Source organism: Astyanax mexicanus, chromosome 15 (genome assembly GCF_023375975.1).
Source record: "Astyanax mexicanus isolate ESR-SI-001 chromosome 15, AstMex3_surface, whole genome shotgun sequence".
Lineage (NCBI taxonomy): Eukaryota > Metazoa > Chordata > Actinopteri > Characiformes > Acestrorhamphidae > Astyanax > Astyanax mexicanus.
In genome coordinates this window covers 15,966,753-15,983,354 of record NC_064422.1, presented here as the reverse complement: position 1 = coordinate 15,983,354, position 16,602 = coordinate 15,966,753, and the positions used below count along the sequence as shown (strand labels likewise).

Genomic DNA, 16,602 nt, shown 5'->3' with positions numbered 1-16,602 from the left:
TAAAACTGAGTAACTAGTCAAACTACTATATTTTTAGCCACTAACTGTGTACAAATACAAAAAAATAACTATTTATATCCCGTCCAGATGTAAAATGTAAAACAAAGGAGGACTTCAGCATGCAAATCCTTTATCCTAAGCTAACTCAGCAGCTTCACTTACAAAATCAACCCCTTTCATTTAAAAAAATAATCAGCATCTTTTTAGTGTGAATATGTTTAAAAGTGTAAAACAGTGTCTTTCTCGTGATAAAAGGAACAATGTAAGAGTGTAAACATCTTTTCTCCCCAATTTAGTCATTTAATTTAATTTTGTCAAATTAAAATGTAATATGTTTCTCCCCATCACACATCATTATTACCATCATCAACAATCTGAGAAGGCTTAGCTGATGTGCATAAATGAGAGTTTCTAGCATTCTTTAGTCACTAACAATCTTGTAATCACTCTAAAGCTTGATTGACAAGGGCGGCACAGGGGATAGAGGGACCCTGCCAAGCGCATTTTTTTTAACACAGATTGCACATGACACAGCTGGGATTTAAATTAAAACATTTGCTATTTGAGATCACCTGTATGATGATGTTTATACTGATGATCCCAAATAGCAAATGTTTTCATTTAAATCCCAGCTGTGTCATGTGCAATCTGTGTTAAAAAAAAAAGCGCTTGGCAGGGTCCCTCTATCCCCTGTGCCGCCCTTGTCAATCAAGCTTTAGAGTGATTACAAGATTATACAATACAATACAATATGCAAACTGCATTGTTTATTTTATTAAAAAAAGGTAAGCAAGACAGCCCAGCTAATGAAGGGCCACAAAGCTGGGCAGTGGTGAGTGGGGTTCAGCTCTGAAGTAAAATAGGGTCCTCCAGCTCGTGAAAAGGTGCCAAGCTTTTAATTCAGAAAGTATTCAAGGTAGTTGGTGCTAGTAGTCTCACAGTTAGTAAAATGAAGATCAGCTGAGTGCATTATAAACACACATGACCGAAAGCTCTCAGCACTCAGCTGATCTACATTTAATTAATTGTGAGGTTACTGGGACCAACTACCTCAACTTTAATTAGTTCAGTCACTGTATAGGAAGTGCAATTTAGTGTTTGCATAACTGGCAAAAGAACTCCTCCTCTTCGGGTGGGTTCCCTACACAAGACTGGTGGAACCACTTGTCACATCCATCGCAGGCAATCTGAATAAGGTAAAAAAAAAAAAAAATTAATACAATATCAGATCGTATACAGTGGATGTAAAAGTTTGGACACCCCTAATAATTTTCATGATTTTCCTTTATAAATCACTGGTTGTTCAGCAATTTCAGTTAAATATATCATATTTTAGAAATTCAGAGGCACAGTTTTAGCCTGAAGTGACAGGCAAAGAAAAATCTTAGATAAGCAGAAGTAAAGGATGGTGAGAACAGTCATAGTCACAAGGAGAGGCTGTATGGGAGGGTAATGCAGAATAAGCCTTTTCTGAGCACATGCCACAAACAGAGTCGCTTCAGGTATGCTAAAGCACATTTGGATGAGCAGCTTCATTTTGGAATGAGGTTCTGTGGACTGATGAAGCTAAAATTGAGTTATTTGGAGGGCGGTTATTTATGCATGCAGGAAAAAGAACACAGCATTCCAACACAAACACTTTACAGCTCACTACAGTAAAATCTGGTGGTGGTTCATCATGCTGTGGGGCGGTTTGATCAGCCCAGGTACTGGGAATCTTGTTAAAGTTGAGAGTCTCATGGATTCCAGTCAATATCAGCAGATTCTTGAGAACAATGTTGAAGAATCAGTGAGAAAGTTGAAGTTGAAGCACCAGGGCTGGATACTTCAACAAGACAACGACCCTAAACACTAAACTCTGCTCAAAATCTACTAGAGCAGATCATCTCAGTCCAATATTATTGAAAATCTGTGGTGTGATTTAAAGCGGGCTGTTCATGATCAGAAATCATCAAACCTGACTGAACTGGAGATGTTTAGTAAAAAGAAGCAAGACTTTTATTGGAAGCTATAAGAAGTGTTTGGAGGCTGTTATTTCTGCAAAAGGAGGATGTTATAAAAATAGTGATGTAATTTTTCTGTTGGGCCCCAAATTTATTCACCTGCCAAATTTTTAATTATTGCACTTTCTGTAAATCCTATAATCCTCATTTCACTTCTCAAATATTACTGTGTTTGTCTGCTATATTATTTATTTAACTGAAATTGCTGATTTAAACAACCAATGATTTATAAAGGAAAGTTATGAAAATGATCAGGGGTGCCAAACTTTTTCATACCTCTGTAGGTACATTTTATCAGTGTTCTCATCATATTTTAGCAATAAAACTCTGTGACAGCCAAATAACTCAAAATATATAGTATAACTTAATGACTTCAAAATGTTTTAAAACAGAACTTCAGTTGTACCCATTTAGAAGGCAAATCAGTTTCCACAGCATGATGGGAAGTGGTTTCCCCACAGAATCTGCAGACATCAGACAAATCTTCTACAAAACAGAACAGATCATATTTGCATGCAGATCACTGAAACACTGTAAGCACTCATTTTTATCATAAGTACACTATGTGGGGAAATACAAATAGTCAAATCGTTGGTCTGGATGGACAAATCCCAATTAACTAAGACGAGTACAGCCCTACCATATTTAGACAAAGGACACAGAAATCTTTATGCGATAGTCAGCAATAAAATCATAAATAACACAAATAGAAATAATACAGTCTTATTCAAACATTTGAGCATCACTGGCAACACAATTGTGCCTAAATATTTGCACAAGATGCATGCATATCACATATAACATACACATATAATTCCACATTAATTGCGTATAATAATGTGTTCTGATAATTAAGTCACCTTAACCATACTATAAATAGCAGCACAGAGACATAAACTGTTTAGAATTTACAGCATGTGACTGTTTTACAGTTACCGGATTCCTGCAGGAGTTTCACTGCAATTTCCTTTCTGATTTTTCGGACTGCATCTTCTGTGTTTAGAAATGGGAAATGCTCGCCTTCAAGCATGCCTTCTGCAAACTGAAAAAAAAAAACACATTTGAGTAACCTATTGTTTAATATTGGTATAGGAACATTCTATAAATTAAATAAATACGTTTATGTATTTACAGTTACTATTTGCTATTTGTATACTATTTGTGTGATGAAAAATGAAAGTGTTTAATGAATAAAAATCATGTTTAAAAATTTGTAAACTCTTATGTTCGTAAATTGTATTACACACAACAATGAAAAAAAAATAGAATGCAGTATAAGAGATTCACCAGTTCGGTCTTGTTTTTTAAGTTTAAACTAAAGTTATGATTCAAAAATTGTGTTTCTTGTGTCTTTAAATCAACTAATTCACTAACATTTTGGATCTGTCACATGTACATAATGAGTGCTTACCTTGCAAACAAAAACACCACATGATGTACTGTCCCTCTGTAGTGGATGTGGCACAGTTCCACATGTCCACCTTGATACATTGCAGCCTTTACTCCTCATAAAGGCTCTGTAAAGCATGCAACATTAAAGCATTACTGTACTTCTTAGATAATGGTAAAGTGATTACATGCAGATTGTTGCATAGCCAGGGTTTCTGGGGCTTTTAGTACTACAGGGCTAACAATAAGTAACACTCAATTTTAATAGCATTACCACTTAAAAACATTTATTAAAAGGTAACAAGCCTAATAAACACCTTTAATGTATGGAGTATTATTTAATGTGTGAAGTATTGCCCTGTTCAGAAAATGTACCATTATATATTAACACATGCTTTATGTACATGTATGTGCTGTAAAATATTTGTTTTGTAATTTGTTACCTTGTTGTTTCCAAGCATTTCGTCACGTTGGTCTTTGATTCTCCGAGAGGATCCAAAAATACACTTCTTTTTTCGGATGGATAAATTACCTAAAACATTGAAACTTTACATTAGTCATAAACTAATTTCAAGAGTAATGTTTTGGCAGAGGCATGTCTATTGGTGGACTGAGAATGAGCACATACCATCCAAACAAGTCAACGTTAAAACAAAGTCTTTGTGTTTATCAAAAAGTAAAAGGTTTATGTAAAGTACAATATGTTATGATTCAAAATCAATTCCAGGTCATATAGACATCCTTCAGAGGCATGCTTACAGATACTCACAGCAAGAGTCCAGTGATGACGGTCATTTATGACACCAAGAAGGATTCCATATAGGCTTGGATCAAACTAAAAGCAAGAATTAAAATATTGATTAATAAACAAATATTTGTCTAAATTCAAAACAATTTAAAACATGGAATTAAGTTATTATACCTTTCTCAGAATGTTACAAGATCCTTGCCAAAGATTCGTCATGGCAAAACTGTCGATCAAGTAGGCTTTGCTCTCATGTGACTTATTATATTTGCTGACTAGAGTGTGAATATATGCATTTATAACCTTCAGACACAAAGAGACCTCATGTTAGTAACACAGTCAGATCTTAAGTGTAGGTTACAGATTGTTAAAGTAGGACATAAAGGTTATGTGATGTTGATCTTGTGTAATCAATAACCATGGAATGTTTTACTAACAAGAATTAATTACCAGCAATACTATCTAATACTAAGAATTTGTTTGTAGTCTGTGTGTAAAAGTGGCGAAAGTAACAGATTTTTACCCAAATAAAAGTGTGTAATTTTCTTAGAACTACTGATAAAGATCATTACAATTTACTTACACAGAGAAGAAAACACATATTAAATAAAACTCTAAAGCAAAACAAACACTGATAATGACAGTACTTTACCTCACTCTCTAATTCTCTATGGGGTGCAAGACGTGCAAAGTCCATAGTAAACAGTTTAAATGGGCCAATTTTGGACATCAGAACAGCTGCATTTTTTACAGTCCAAAGTGATTCAATGCCTGTAAAAAGTGTAAAAAATAAAACAAAAATGAACACAATTCACACAAATTCATAAAGAATTAGATACATCACTCATTTTTTTAGCAAAGCAATGGCATCTTGCAACAAAGTAGGTCATACAAACGTATATAAATATATATGATTTAAAACAGAACCTACTTTTGTCAAGCTCACTGTGATGGGCCTCAGGAGCTGTTCTTTCAACTGTTAAAAATAAGATAAAATGTTATTGCAGTTATAGAAAATGCTATGCTTGCAACAACATATAGTGCTTTACTCTTTTGTGTGTGTGTGTTGTGCTCCCATCTGCTAAGACAGGCAATCATGTGCTCCCATTTACTGGGAAAGGAAGTGCTCTGATTTCATTATGCTGGGACAGAGGGTGCTCTGAATTCATTGTGCTGGGACAGAGGGTGCTCTGAATTCATTGTGCTGGGACAGAGGGTGCTCTGAATTCATTATGCTGGGACAGAGGGTGCTCTGAATTCATCATGGTGGGACAGAGGGTGCTCTGAATTCATCATGGTGGGACAGAGGGTGCTCTGAATTCATTATGCTGGGACAGAGGGTGCTCTGAATTCATTATGCTGGGACAGAGGGTGCTCTGAATTCATTATGCTGGGACAGAGGGTGCTCTGAATTCATTATGCTGGGACAGAGGGTGCTCTGAATTCATTGTGCTGGGACAGAGGGTGCTCTGAATTCCATCTGCTGGGACACAGGGTGCTGTACTTCCATCTGCTGGGACACGGGGTGCTGTACTTCCATCTGCTGGGACACGGGGTGCTGTACTTCCATCTGCTGGGACATGGGGTGCTGTACTTCCATCTGCTGGGACACGGGGTGCTGTACTTCCATCTGCTGGGACACGGGGTGCTGTACTTCCATCTGCTGGGACACGGGGTGCTGTTCTTCCATCTGCTGGGACACGGGGTGCTGTTCTTCCATCTGCTGGGACACGGGGTGCTGTACTTCCATCTGCTGGGACACGGGGTGCTGTTCTTCCATCTGCTGGGACACGGGGTGCTGTTCTTCCATCTGCTGGGACACGGGGTGCTGTTCTTCCATCTGCTGGGACACGGGGTGCTGTACTTCCATCTGCTGGGACACGGGGTGCTGTTCTTCCATCTGCTGGGACACGGGGTGCTGTTCTTCCATCTGCTGGGACACGGGGTGCTGTACTTCCATCTGCTGGGACACGGGGTGCTGTTCTTCCATCTGCTGGGACACGGGGTGCTGTATGGTACTTAAAACAGGAGGTGAAGTGTTTATTTCTGCTGGGACAAGATATCCAAATATGTTTATTTTATGTAGAATGTGTATCACCAGTCCCACAAATGGCTTCAACTGAGATTAATTTTAGCAAAATCAAAAAACATTTTAAATCTGAGTTCAACTGTAATACATAAAAAAACACTGACAAAGAATATTCATAAATAATTTCTGAAACTTCTCTGAACGTTACTATTCCTAAACACATGTTGCTCACTGTACATATTTTTATTAAATATTATTTCAACATGAAATCCATATATCCTACTTGTTTTACCTGTTTCAAGGGTTACCGTGCAAGCTTTCTCAATCTTTTCACCTGGCTGAACAGCACTTTTTCCTAGAAACAAACAGTATTTACACATTTATTGTAATTATATATTTATGACTCAAACACACACACAACTTTCAGTGATATAAAAAAGTAGAAACGATTTCGAACAGTGTATAAAGAGCTTTGCGGAGTGGGTTTCCTTGGCAGAATAGCTCCATCCATGCCTAACATCACCAAACACAATGCAGGCAACCAGATACTTTTGTCAATATAGTGTGTGTATATGTATATATCCTACTTGTTTCATGGATTACAATGCAGTCTATCTCTGCAGCTGGCTGATCAGCACTTTTTCCTAGAAACAAACCATGTTTACTTCATTGAAATTATATATTTATTTCTCTCTCTCTGTCTCTCTCTCACACACACACACACACACACAAAACACATACCACATCTGTAGTTGTTTCCAAATCTTGTTTTTCTAGCTTGACTCTGTATCTTTTTGCGCTGTTTTGGTAATTTGCGTAGTTTTTGCTTTGCAGTCTCTTGTGTTGTGCTGATGAGTGGTAGGCTGTTTTCTTTTGGGATATAACTTTTCAAGTTGTCTGCCAAACTATGTACAACTGCAGCAGCGTCACTCAATGCTTTTGTATCTCTGCAGAGGTATGAAACATCCTGAAGAATCTTCAGCTTTTCTCGCAGGAATTGCTGAGCACTGTTAACACAGGCATTGCTTGGATTATTTTCAGTACACCTCGGGTATGTCTTTTGAATGGAGTGTTCCTTGGTGGAAAATAAAGAGATACAATCTGTGTCTTCATCCACTGCATTCTCTGCTTGGCCATTCTGGGTTTCACTTAACACAGCATCCACATCTAATGTCACATATGGACTGTTTGTGTACTTGGAACTCAACATGGTCCATGTATATTCTGAATTATTAAAAATGGCAAACAGATGTTTGCAGGGCAGAAATGTTAACTGGAAGGAGGGACACTCACAAGATGGAAATCTCTGGTCATCTCCCAGATCCACACAATACCACTGAGCTGACTGCTCACTCTTAATCTGAAAGCATCCTTTCCCAAGGTTACGAATTTGTTCTTTTCCATACCAAGAAGCTGCTTCAATAGCTTTAAGACAGTGTTTGACAAAATCTTTGGGACGGTTCCTCAAAAAATCAGGGACATAACTGCTGTATGCTTTGTAATCACTGGTATAGGAATAGTTGAGTTTTGCATAAGACAGGAGATGTTCTGGAACAAAATCACATACAACTGTTTCAGCCAATGAGGAAACTGTTCCGGTATTTGAAAGCTTCAAATAAAAGCTCTTCAGTGAGTTGTTCATGGCTTCAATGCCATTGTTTGTTGTTACAGATACGCTGAATCCATGTGGAGCAAATGCTCTACACCAAACATAGTGAAAAATATTAAAACCTACATAATAAAACAAAACAATACAAATTTAATTAACACTAACAAACTAATGTACAAACCCTGACACTAGACCTAGACAAACTTAAGAGTCTAACATTAAACCACTGAAGAAAAGGACACTTCAAAACTGTTTTTACCATTACCTCTTGTATGCTAAGCCATCTTCTCTCAACATACTGTCTTACTGAATCATTCGTCTTATAAAGACAACTGTCTCTCAACTTCTGAACCTCCCTAGCGCAGCCTACACATCCGCAGACCCCTCCCCTTTTTCTGCCAAAACCGTATCCAATACCATCCTATTTTGCACTGCCATTAGTAGGACCTAATCAATCCCTAAGGCCTTCAACCGCATCCATGGTAATGTTAGTCAGCCTTAGCACATTATACTGTACAAAGTAAATTCGATTCACATTTTTGTTTGGGAATAGGGCTGCAATAATTGGAATGTTTTTGAATCCTGCTGCTACCTGGTCTGCTAGTTTATATTAGTTAGGAAGTCCCTTACAATGCTTATGGCATCTATATTCATGAGTGAATTTTGCGACAGACCAAATAAGAATGTCATTGTGCTCCTTTTAACATAATTCAGTTCTATTCCCCCAAATTTCTTCATACATTTTGGTTGTCGTCTGAAGCGGTATACTTCTCTGCTGGGCCTAGAGCCTGGTTGGTGTTCATGAGTGGTCAATGGATTACAACTGGTCAATAAACATGTAATACAAATTGCCCCCACTTAAGTAACCAAAATCACACCCAAAACGAGCAAAGTACTCCAGCTACCCCATCTCAGAATAGGGCTATTGTTGATACTTACCAATTCCAGCGAAGACTAATATGTCCTACTTCCTGTAAAAGCAAAAAAGCAATTAAACTAAACCACCCTTGACTCCTTCTGATTTATTCACTTCAAGACATTGACTTTCCGATAAAATAGTAGAGTAAATAATGCCAGCCAAAAAATGATAATACATCAAAGGAAAATTAAACCATACAGTTGTCCAGAAGACATATTCGTCTGCTTCTTTCTTCGTACTACTCTGCTCACTCTTCCCTGAGCTGCGCTTCCCATTTGTCCCTCTGCTTTTCTCAACTCCTTCTCTTCCCTTCCTGGAACTCTTCAGACCCATCGTTCATTCATTATATATTTTTATTTATTATCATTGTAGGGTAATTTACCACAGCATGTAAAATAAAACTATATGAAAAAATAATGTGAAAAATCCCAGAACATGAAAAGATGACCATTGAGTCAGTGAAGTTTAGAATTTAAAATATTAAAGTTTATTGGAAAAAAAGTTTCAGCATTACAGATATATAAAAGTTAACATAAATTAATATATACATTAGGAAAGAGTAAAGGTTCCTAGCACTTCACTCAGATAGCTTGTTGTCTCCTAGTTCATATGCACTGGTCCCAGAACAGCAGTAATGCTTCTCTGCCACTCAGGGTCACGTTCACCTCACAGCTCCCATTGTATAAGCACAAACTAGTTTTAAATGCCATGAAAACTTCATGCTGTTTTCCAGATCTCTAAATACTAAGATCCACCATTGACAGTGTCACTAAATATATTACCTTGGCATATGGCGGTATGATAAACTCAGTTTTAAACCACACACAAATAAACCAGTCAGTAAATGCGGACAGAAGCTGGATTATTTTTATAGACCTGTTTATGAACTGTCCCCTTCCATCTACCTTTTGCTAGAACCCCAGCCCTCTCTAGTTTCTTCTGGGCCATTTCCTGTTCTGCTTTAGCCCTTCTCCACTGATTCCATATTAAAGTGGCCAACTTAACACCTTATGTCTGGCTTGTACCCTCATTCCTCCAGAATTAAGCCTTGCCCTCAATTCTCCCTTCCCATTTTGGTTGCTCTGTCCTGCTAACCATCCCATAACCCCTTTAATAAATTTTCTATCTGCTTTCTCGTGGACACCCACGTACATGCTTTATTCTCCTGTTTTCCTCTGTCAACAGTTTATCTTTCAGGTCACAAACCTTCTTTTACACCTTCTTACCTGTTTGTCCAGCTGACGCAATGACCATCACATGAATAATCTGACTCTCTAATGTTACATATTCTTTTTCATTTTCCCAACCATCATCACTGCTCTCCCTGTTAAATTCTCCCTCCATTGTTGTCACAATTGTATACTATTGTAAAACACAATACTGGTTACCACTTACTCACTCTGTCGTGCTTTACTTGGTTATATTGTTTTGGTGAACTGATTTAGGCACTAAAATTTCAAAGTAACAATGGTCTGTTTATTATGCCCAAAAACTCAAACAAGAAATGTCCTCAAAAATGGTAAAGTTTAAAGTTTCAAATAAAATAAAAAAGTGAAAAATACACTTAAAGGCAGTAAAAAAAAAATCATAAAATTGCAAAAATGGAATTAAAAATGTAAAACAATGAACTCGACTCCCCACCGGACTCGCGGGCTGGACTAGTTTTGTCTACTTATGATACTACAGCGTTCACCCACCGCAGTGGGGCTACCAAACACTTCCTCTCTTTCAAACTCAGCTCTCAGAACTTAGGTCATCCACAGCTGTCTAAGAGACTGCAACTCCTTCAAACTACGCACATTCACTGATCAGACTCACACTCGCACACAGTCTTTTTGGTACGGAAGTCGTCAACTACACACTATGTGAGCAAGCAGAAGCACATTCAAGCAATGCTCCTGAGATAATTTCTCTTCTTATCCTAGTCAGTATTTACAGGTCTCTTTTTCTCCTCGTCAATATTTACAGGACAATATGTACATTACACGGTATCTTGTCAAGAACCCTCCTAGGTGAACTAGAGAATTTCCTGCGTGTCTTTTTGCTGACAGAGTTAGATACTTCTGATCTCTGATCAGCCGGGCAAGCCGTACCTATTTTACTCTCTGGTAGCCGTCACCTGACGGAGATAAGTATCTCTAATCTCACTAGATTCATTTTCTCTCTCTCTCAAAAAAAAACAAGACATAGGATCGCTCTATATTCCTAATAGAACTTCTGTATTTACGGTGCCGTTACTTCTCAGAAGCTGCAAAACCTAACTAGACTGACGTGGTCACACCCACAGCAAATTGTGGTCCCTGACCACTCTTATTTCCTTTATTCCTTATTCTTTGCTATCCATACATTTAAGCTCATCTTTATTTAAAACTAGACATGTCAAGTCATGTTGCCTTCCATAGGTTCACACCTTTATTCAAAATGCATTTGATTATCTTTAGTCCCTTGTTTAGTATTGGGATTATAGTAAGAAGCTTTAGAGCACACTAAATAAAGCTTTAAAGCATCTTTCCATGGTACATAAAATATTTCTTTAAGCTGATTATTATTTTTGATTATAGAAAAATACTTTAAGGTATTTTTTCACAGCACCCACATTAAACACAGCGGATTTTCACTTTTTTTTATTCCTGTCCATATATGCAATATTGACTCATAAATGATTGTTAGTCAATCTGGTCAACAAGAAGCACAATCCGTGCCTGGGCATGCTTGCATTGTTGCATAGTAGTAGGTTTCTATGATATCCCAGGTGGTTGTTGGGTATTGCTACAGTGTCACCAGATGTGTGCTATGGTATCCTAGCATCCATGGGCAGTTGTTATATCTCAGGTGGTTGCTAAATGGTTGCTAGGCTATTGGTTGCTAATGTTGCTAAGTAGTTATAATGGTCTCCCAGGTGGTTGCTAACATATTAAAGTCAGGCATGTGTGTGATGTGGAGCTTGTTTGTGTGTTTGAAAAGCCAACTTAAAAAGTGACTGTATAAATAAAAGAATATCCCAAAAACATACCTTGTTATGTGGCGAACAAAAAGTTTTGCTGGACAGTTCTTCTTCTTTGTTGTCTGAATCTGTAGTCGTTTCCGTTTGCCTGTATAGGCATGCTCTTCTCCTGTACAAAGCTGTACCAAAACAAAAACAAATTATGTAACAGACATGATTTGAAATGGCCACCATAATACTGGCATCTACTCCTATAAGTCACTTGTTTAACAATTACCATTTTAACAATAAATCAGATATACACTGTAAATTATCAAAAGTGAGGACATAAACAATTATGATAATTGTCTAAGTCAAAGCAAAAAAAACAGAGATGAGTAAAATAACTTACTTCTTCAGATGTCTTTCGATTTCTTCCTTTGCCATGTTGACAGGAGTAAATCAAGCGATTTGTCACTATTAATGGCACATTGTTTGAAAAATCCTCCACCTGCCAAAGAATTCTATGTGGAGATTTTTCCTTTTTTTTCCTGTCATTGGACCTGGAAATATGAGAGACAAAATGTTTTTACTTTTAAGTCCTGACATTTCTGTGCAAAAGTTTAAGCAAGCACAATTACTAATTTGCAAACAAATTTTACATTTCATAAAATGTAAGGTATCTATACAAGCTAAACTACCTAGATAAATCAGTGTTTGTTTTTATTTACCCTTGAGAAATATATTCTTAAAAAGACTGACAAACTGGTAACTTTAAATATTGAGGTGGTGCTTTATATAAGTTTTGAAAAGCAATAGTTTTTAAATGTTTAATGAAAGGAAAAAATATAATGAAAAGTGGTGTCATCTATGATGCACACTTATAGAACATGTAATAATGATTAACAGGTCATTCCTTACAACTGCCATTTTTGTTTTTCACTTTAGCCATACAGAATGTTAGAAATTAGATTTACAACTACACCTTTGCTCAGTTCTAATGTCAGCTCAGACAATCATAAAGAGTAATGTTGAACGATATTTATAAGACATTTGATTGAAAATTTGAAAAATATGTAAGCAAAATAGTTGGCTTCCCTTTCCCTTTGGAAAATTAAAAACAACACAATGCACAACACAACTAAATTCTTACCAGATATTGAAAGAGGTCATGGTTGCCCGCTTATGGCACTCCAAAACAGTTTCCAGCTCTTGTTCGGTTGACACAAATCCTGCGATGTGTGTGTCGGTTTTTGTGAGAACCGTAAAACAGGCCGGAAGCCAGTCTGCACAATCAAAAAACAAATAATAAATTTTATTGAAGAGAATGTTGAACATGACCAACAAATTCTACAATTCACGATACAAAAATCACCAACACACCCAAAAGAGCTAATGATCTAAATTTACTGTTTTGTACATCATGCAAATAGATGTCATTAAGATTAAAATAAAAGAAACAACAAAGAAGCAACAAACAGTAAAATCAACTGATTACTGGGACATTCATTAAATCATTCAAGTGTGCAATGCAATAATGTGGGTCACCAGAAAGAGAACAAAAAAATATCGCAGGGATTAAATCCTTACCTAAATCAACACTGCCTTGCTCAGCCATCATGTAACTGCCTAATATAAGAGGAAAATGTTAAAGGTAAATAAGAAAGTTGTGGAAAAAAAATACAAAAATAACACACATATATGACCACACCATTCTAATTTGTAAATATCTGAAAATAAATTTCATTTCACTAAAATCACTCATATAACAACCTTTTTAAAAAACTGCAGCAAATTCATACACACTATATTGCCAAACATATCCACTCCCCTGCATTTTGCTTAGTGATCTAACATTTGGATGCTGCTACCATGGAACCCCATTGCCAGGTATTTGGATACCAGATTTATATAAATCAGATTAAACTGCACTGACATGAAATACCCGCCACATCATCCAGGTATTTGGATACCAGATATATATAAATCACATTAAACTGCACTGACATGAAATACCTGCCACAACATCCAGGTATTTGGATACCAGATATATATAAATCACATTAAACTGCATTGACATGAAATACCCGCCACAACATCCAGGTATTTGGATACCAGATTTATATAAATCACATTAAACTGCATTGACATGAAATACCCGCCACAACATCCAGGTATTTGGATACCAGGTATATATAAATCACATTAAACTGCACTGACATGAAATACCCGCCACAACATCCAGGTATTTGGATACCAGATTTATATAAATCACATTAAACTGCACTGACATGAAATACCCGCCACAACATCCAGGTATTTGGATACCAGATATATATAAATCACATTAAACTGCATTGACATGAAATACCTGCCACAACATCCAGGTATTTGGATACCAGATAAATATAAATCACATTAAACTGCATTGACATGAAATACCTGCCACAACATCCAGGTATTTGGATACCAGATAAATATAAATCAGATTAAACTGCACTGACATGAAATACCCGCCACAACATCCAGGTATTTGGATACCAGATTTATATAAATCAGATTAAACAGATATAAACTGCACTGACATGAAATACCCGCCACAACATCCAGGTATTTGGATACCAGATATATATAAATCACATTAAACTGCATTGACATGAAATACCCGCCACAACATCCAGGTATTTGGATACCAGATAAATATAAATCACATTAAACTGCACTGACATGAAATACCCGCCACAACATCCAGGTATTTGGATACCAGATATATATAAATCACATTAAACTGCATTGACATGAAATACCCGCCACAACATCCAGGTATTTGGATACCAGATTTATATAAATCACATTAAACTGCATTGACATGAAATACCCGCCACAACATCCAGGTATTTGGATACCAGGTATATATAAATCACATTAAACTGCATTGACATGAAATACCTGCCACAACATCCAGGTATTTGGATACCAAACAGATATAAACAGATATAAACTGCACTGACATGAAATACCCGCCACAACATCCAGGTATTTGGATACCAGGTATATATAAATCACATTAAACTGCACTGACATGAAATACCCGCCACAACATCCAGGTATTTGGATACCAGATTTATATAAATCACATTAAACTGCATTGACATGAAATACCCGCCACAACATCCAGGTATTTGGATACCAGATATATATAAATCACATTAAACTGCACTGACATGAAATACCCGCCACAACATCCAGGTATTTGGATACCAAACAGATATAAACAGATATAAACTGCACTGACATGAAATACCCGCCACAACATCCAGGTATTTGGATACCAGATATATATAAATCACATTAAACTGCATTGACATGAAATACCTGCCACAACATCCAGGTATTTGGATACCAGATATATATAAATCACATTAAACTGCATTGACATGAAATACCTGCCACAACATCCAGGTATTTGGATACCAGATAAATATAAATCAGATTAAACTGCATTGACATGAAATACCCGCCACAACATCCAGGTATTTGGATACCAGATAAATATAAATCAGATTAAACTGCACTGACATGAAATACCCGCCACAACATCCAGGTATTTGGATACCAGATAAATATAAATCACATTAAACTGCATTGACATGAAATACCTGCCACAACATCCAGGTATTTGGATACCAGATAAATATAAATCAGATTAAACTGCATTGACATGAAATACCCGCCACAACATCCAGGTATTTGGATACCAGATAAATATAAATCAGATTAAACTGCACTGACATGAAATACCCGCCACAACATCCAGGTATTTGGATACCAGATAAATATAAATCACATTAAACTGCACTGACATGAAATACCCGCCACAACATCCAGGTATTTGGATACCAGATAAATATAAATCAGATTAAACTGCACTGACATGAAATACCTGCCACAACATCCAGGTATTTGGATACCAGATTTATATAAATCACATTAAACTGCATTGACATGAAATACCCGCCACAACATCCAGGTATTTGGATACCAGATAAATATAAATCAGATTAAACTGCACTGACATGAAATACCCGCCACAACATCCAGGTATTTGGATACCAGATTTATATAAATCAGATTAAACTGCACTGACATGAAATACCTGCCACAACATCCAGGTATTTGGATACCAGATATATATAAATCACATTAAACTGCACTGACATGAAATACCCGCCACAACATCCAGGTATTTGGATACCAGATATATATAAATCACATTAAACTGCACTGACATGAAATACCTGCCACAGCATCCAGGTATTTGGATACCAGATATATATAAATCACATTAAACTGATATAAACCGATTTATCCAGATATATTTCGAATATTTTCTAGCGTTTCGTGCACGTTTTATTCCACAAAAAGGGTTTTATAGAGTCAATACTGTACCTTAAGTTCCTTAAACAGATTAAACTGATATAAATCGATTTATCCAGATATATTTCGAATATTTTCTAGCGTTTCGTGCACGTTTTATTCCACAAAAAGGGTTTTATAGAGTCAATACTGTACCTTAAGTTCCTTAAACAGATTAAACTGATATAAATCGATTTATCCAGATATATTTTTAATATTTTCTATCGTTTTGTGCACGTTTTATTCCACAAAAAGGGTTTTATAGAGTTAATACTGTACCTGAAGTTCCTTTCGACTGGCTTTTTGATTTGCGCGGGTCTCTCTCTGCGCAGGCTCCTTGACTTTTTAAGCCCCTCCCCTAACGACGAAATCCCTCCCAAAACCACACCCCTTAAAGACGTCATGCATGAAATCCCTGGTTTTTAGTGAGAGCCCTTCATATACAGTATACACACATTTGTTTTTAGGTGTTTTTATATTAAAATGTATAAATTATAAAAAAAAGGCCACTCAGAGTAACATGGCAGTACATACTTGTCTTCAACAGCTTTAAAAAAAAAAAAAAACTT

The 16,602-nt window shown here is 36.6% G+C and overlaps 2 protein-coding genes across 2 annotated transcripts; both read right to left on the bottom strand.

Moving 5' to 3' along the window:
• Nucleotides 1-692: 692 nt before the first annotated feature.
• On the bottom strand, nucleotides 693-16,348 carry LOC111196589 (uncharacterized). Its single transcript, XM_049464487.1, has 9 exons — nucleotides 16,313-16,348; nucleotides 13,208-13,246; nucleotides 12,771-12,903; nucleotides 12,030-12,180; nucleotides 11,708-11,817; nucleotides 3,415-3,520; nucleotides 2,940-3,045; nucleotides 2,410-2,489; nucleotides 693-1,187 (listed from the first exon to the last, which is right to left on the bottom strand). The coding sequence occupies exons 2-9, from the start codon at nucleotides 13,236-13,238 to the stop codon at nucleotides 1,092-1,094; spliced, it is 813 nt and encodes a 270-aa protein (XP_049320444.1). The 5' UTR covers nucleotides 13,239-13,246; nucleotides 16,313-16,348; the 3' UTR covers nucleotides 693-1,091.
• LOC125781182 (uncharacterized) lies at nucleotides 6,067-9,121 on the bottom strand. The gene is made up of 3 exons (XM_049464486.1): nucleotides 6,908-9,121; nucleotides 6,459-6,810; nucleotides 6,067-6,155 (listed from the first exon to the last, which is right to left on the bottom strand). Exons 1-2 carry the CDS (start codon nucleotides 7,806-7,808, stop codon nucleotides 6,686-6,688), a joined length of 1,026 nt encoding a protein of 341 aa, XP_049320443.1. The 5' UTR covers nucleotides 7,809-9,121; the 3' UTR covers nucleotides 6,067-6,155; nucleotides 6,459-6,685.
• Nucleotides 16,349-16,602: the final 254 nt, after the last annotated feature.

Excerpts from the sequence above, each read along its gene's own strand:
- LOC111196589 (XM_049464487.1), bottom strand. The coding sequence starts at position 13,238 with ATGATGGCTGAGCAAGGCAGTGTTGATTTAG. Across the intron at positions 3,521-11,707 it reads TTTGTTCGCCACATAACAAG|AGCCTTTATGAGGAGTAAAG; the intron begins GTATGTTTTTGG and ends CATGCTTTACAG. Across the intron at positions 1,188-2,409 it reads CTGATTTGCCTTCTAAATGG|ATTGCCTGCGATGGATGTGA; the intron begins GTACAACTGAAG and ends TACCTTATTCAG.
- LOC125781182 (XM_049464486.1), bottom strand. The coding sequence starts at position 7,808 with ATGAACAACTCACTGAAGAGCTTTTATTTGAAGCTTTCAAATACCGGA. Across the intron at positions 6,811-6,907 it reads TGGAAACAACTACAGATGTG|GAAAAAGTGCTGATCAGCCA; the intron begins GTATGTGTTTTG and ends GTTTGTTTCTAG.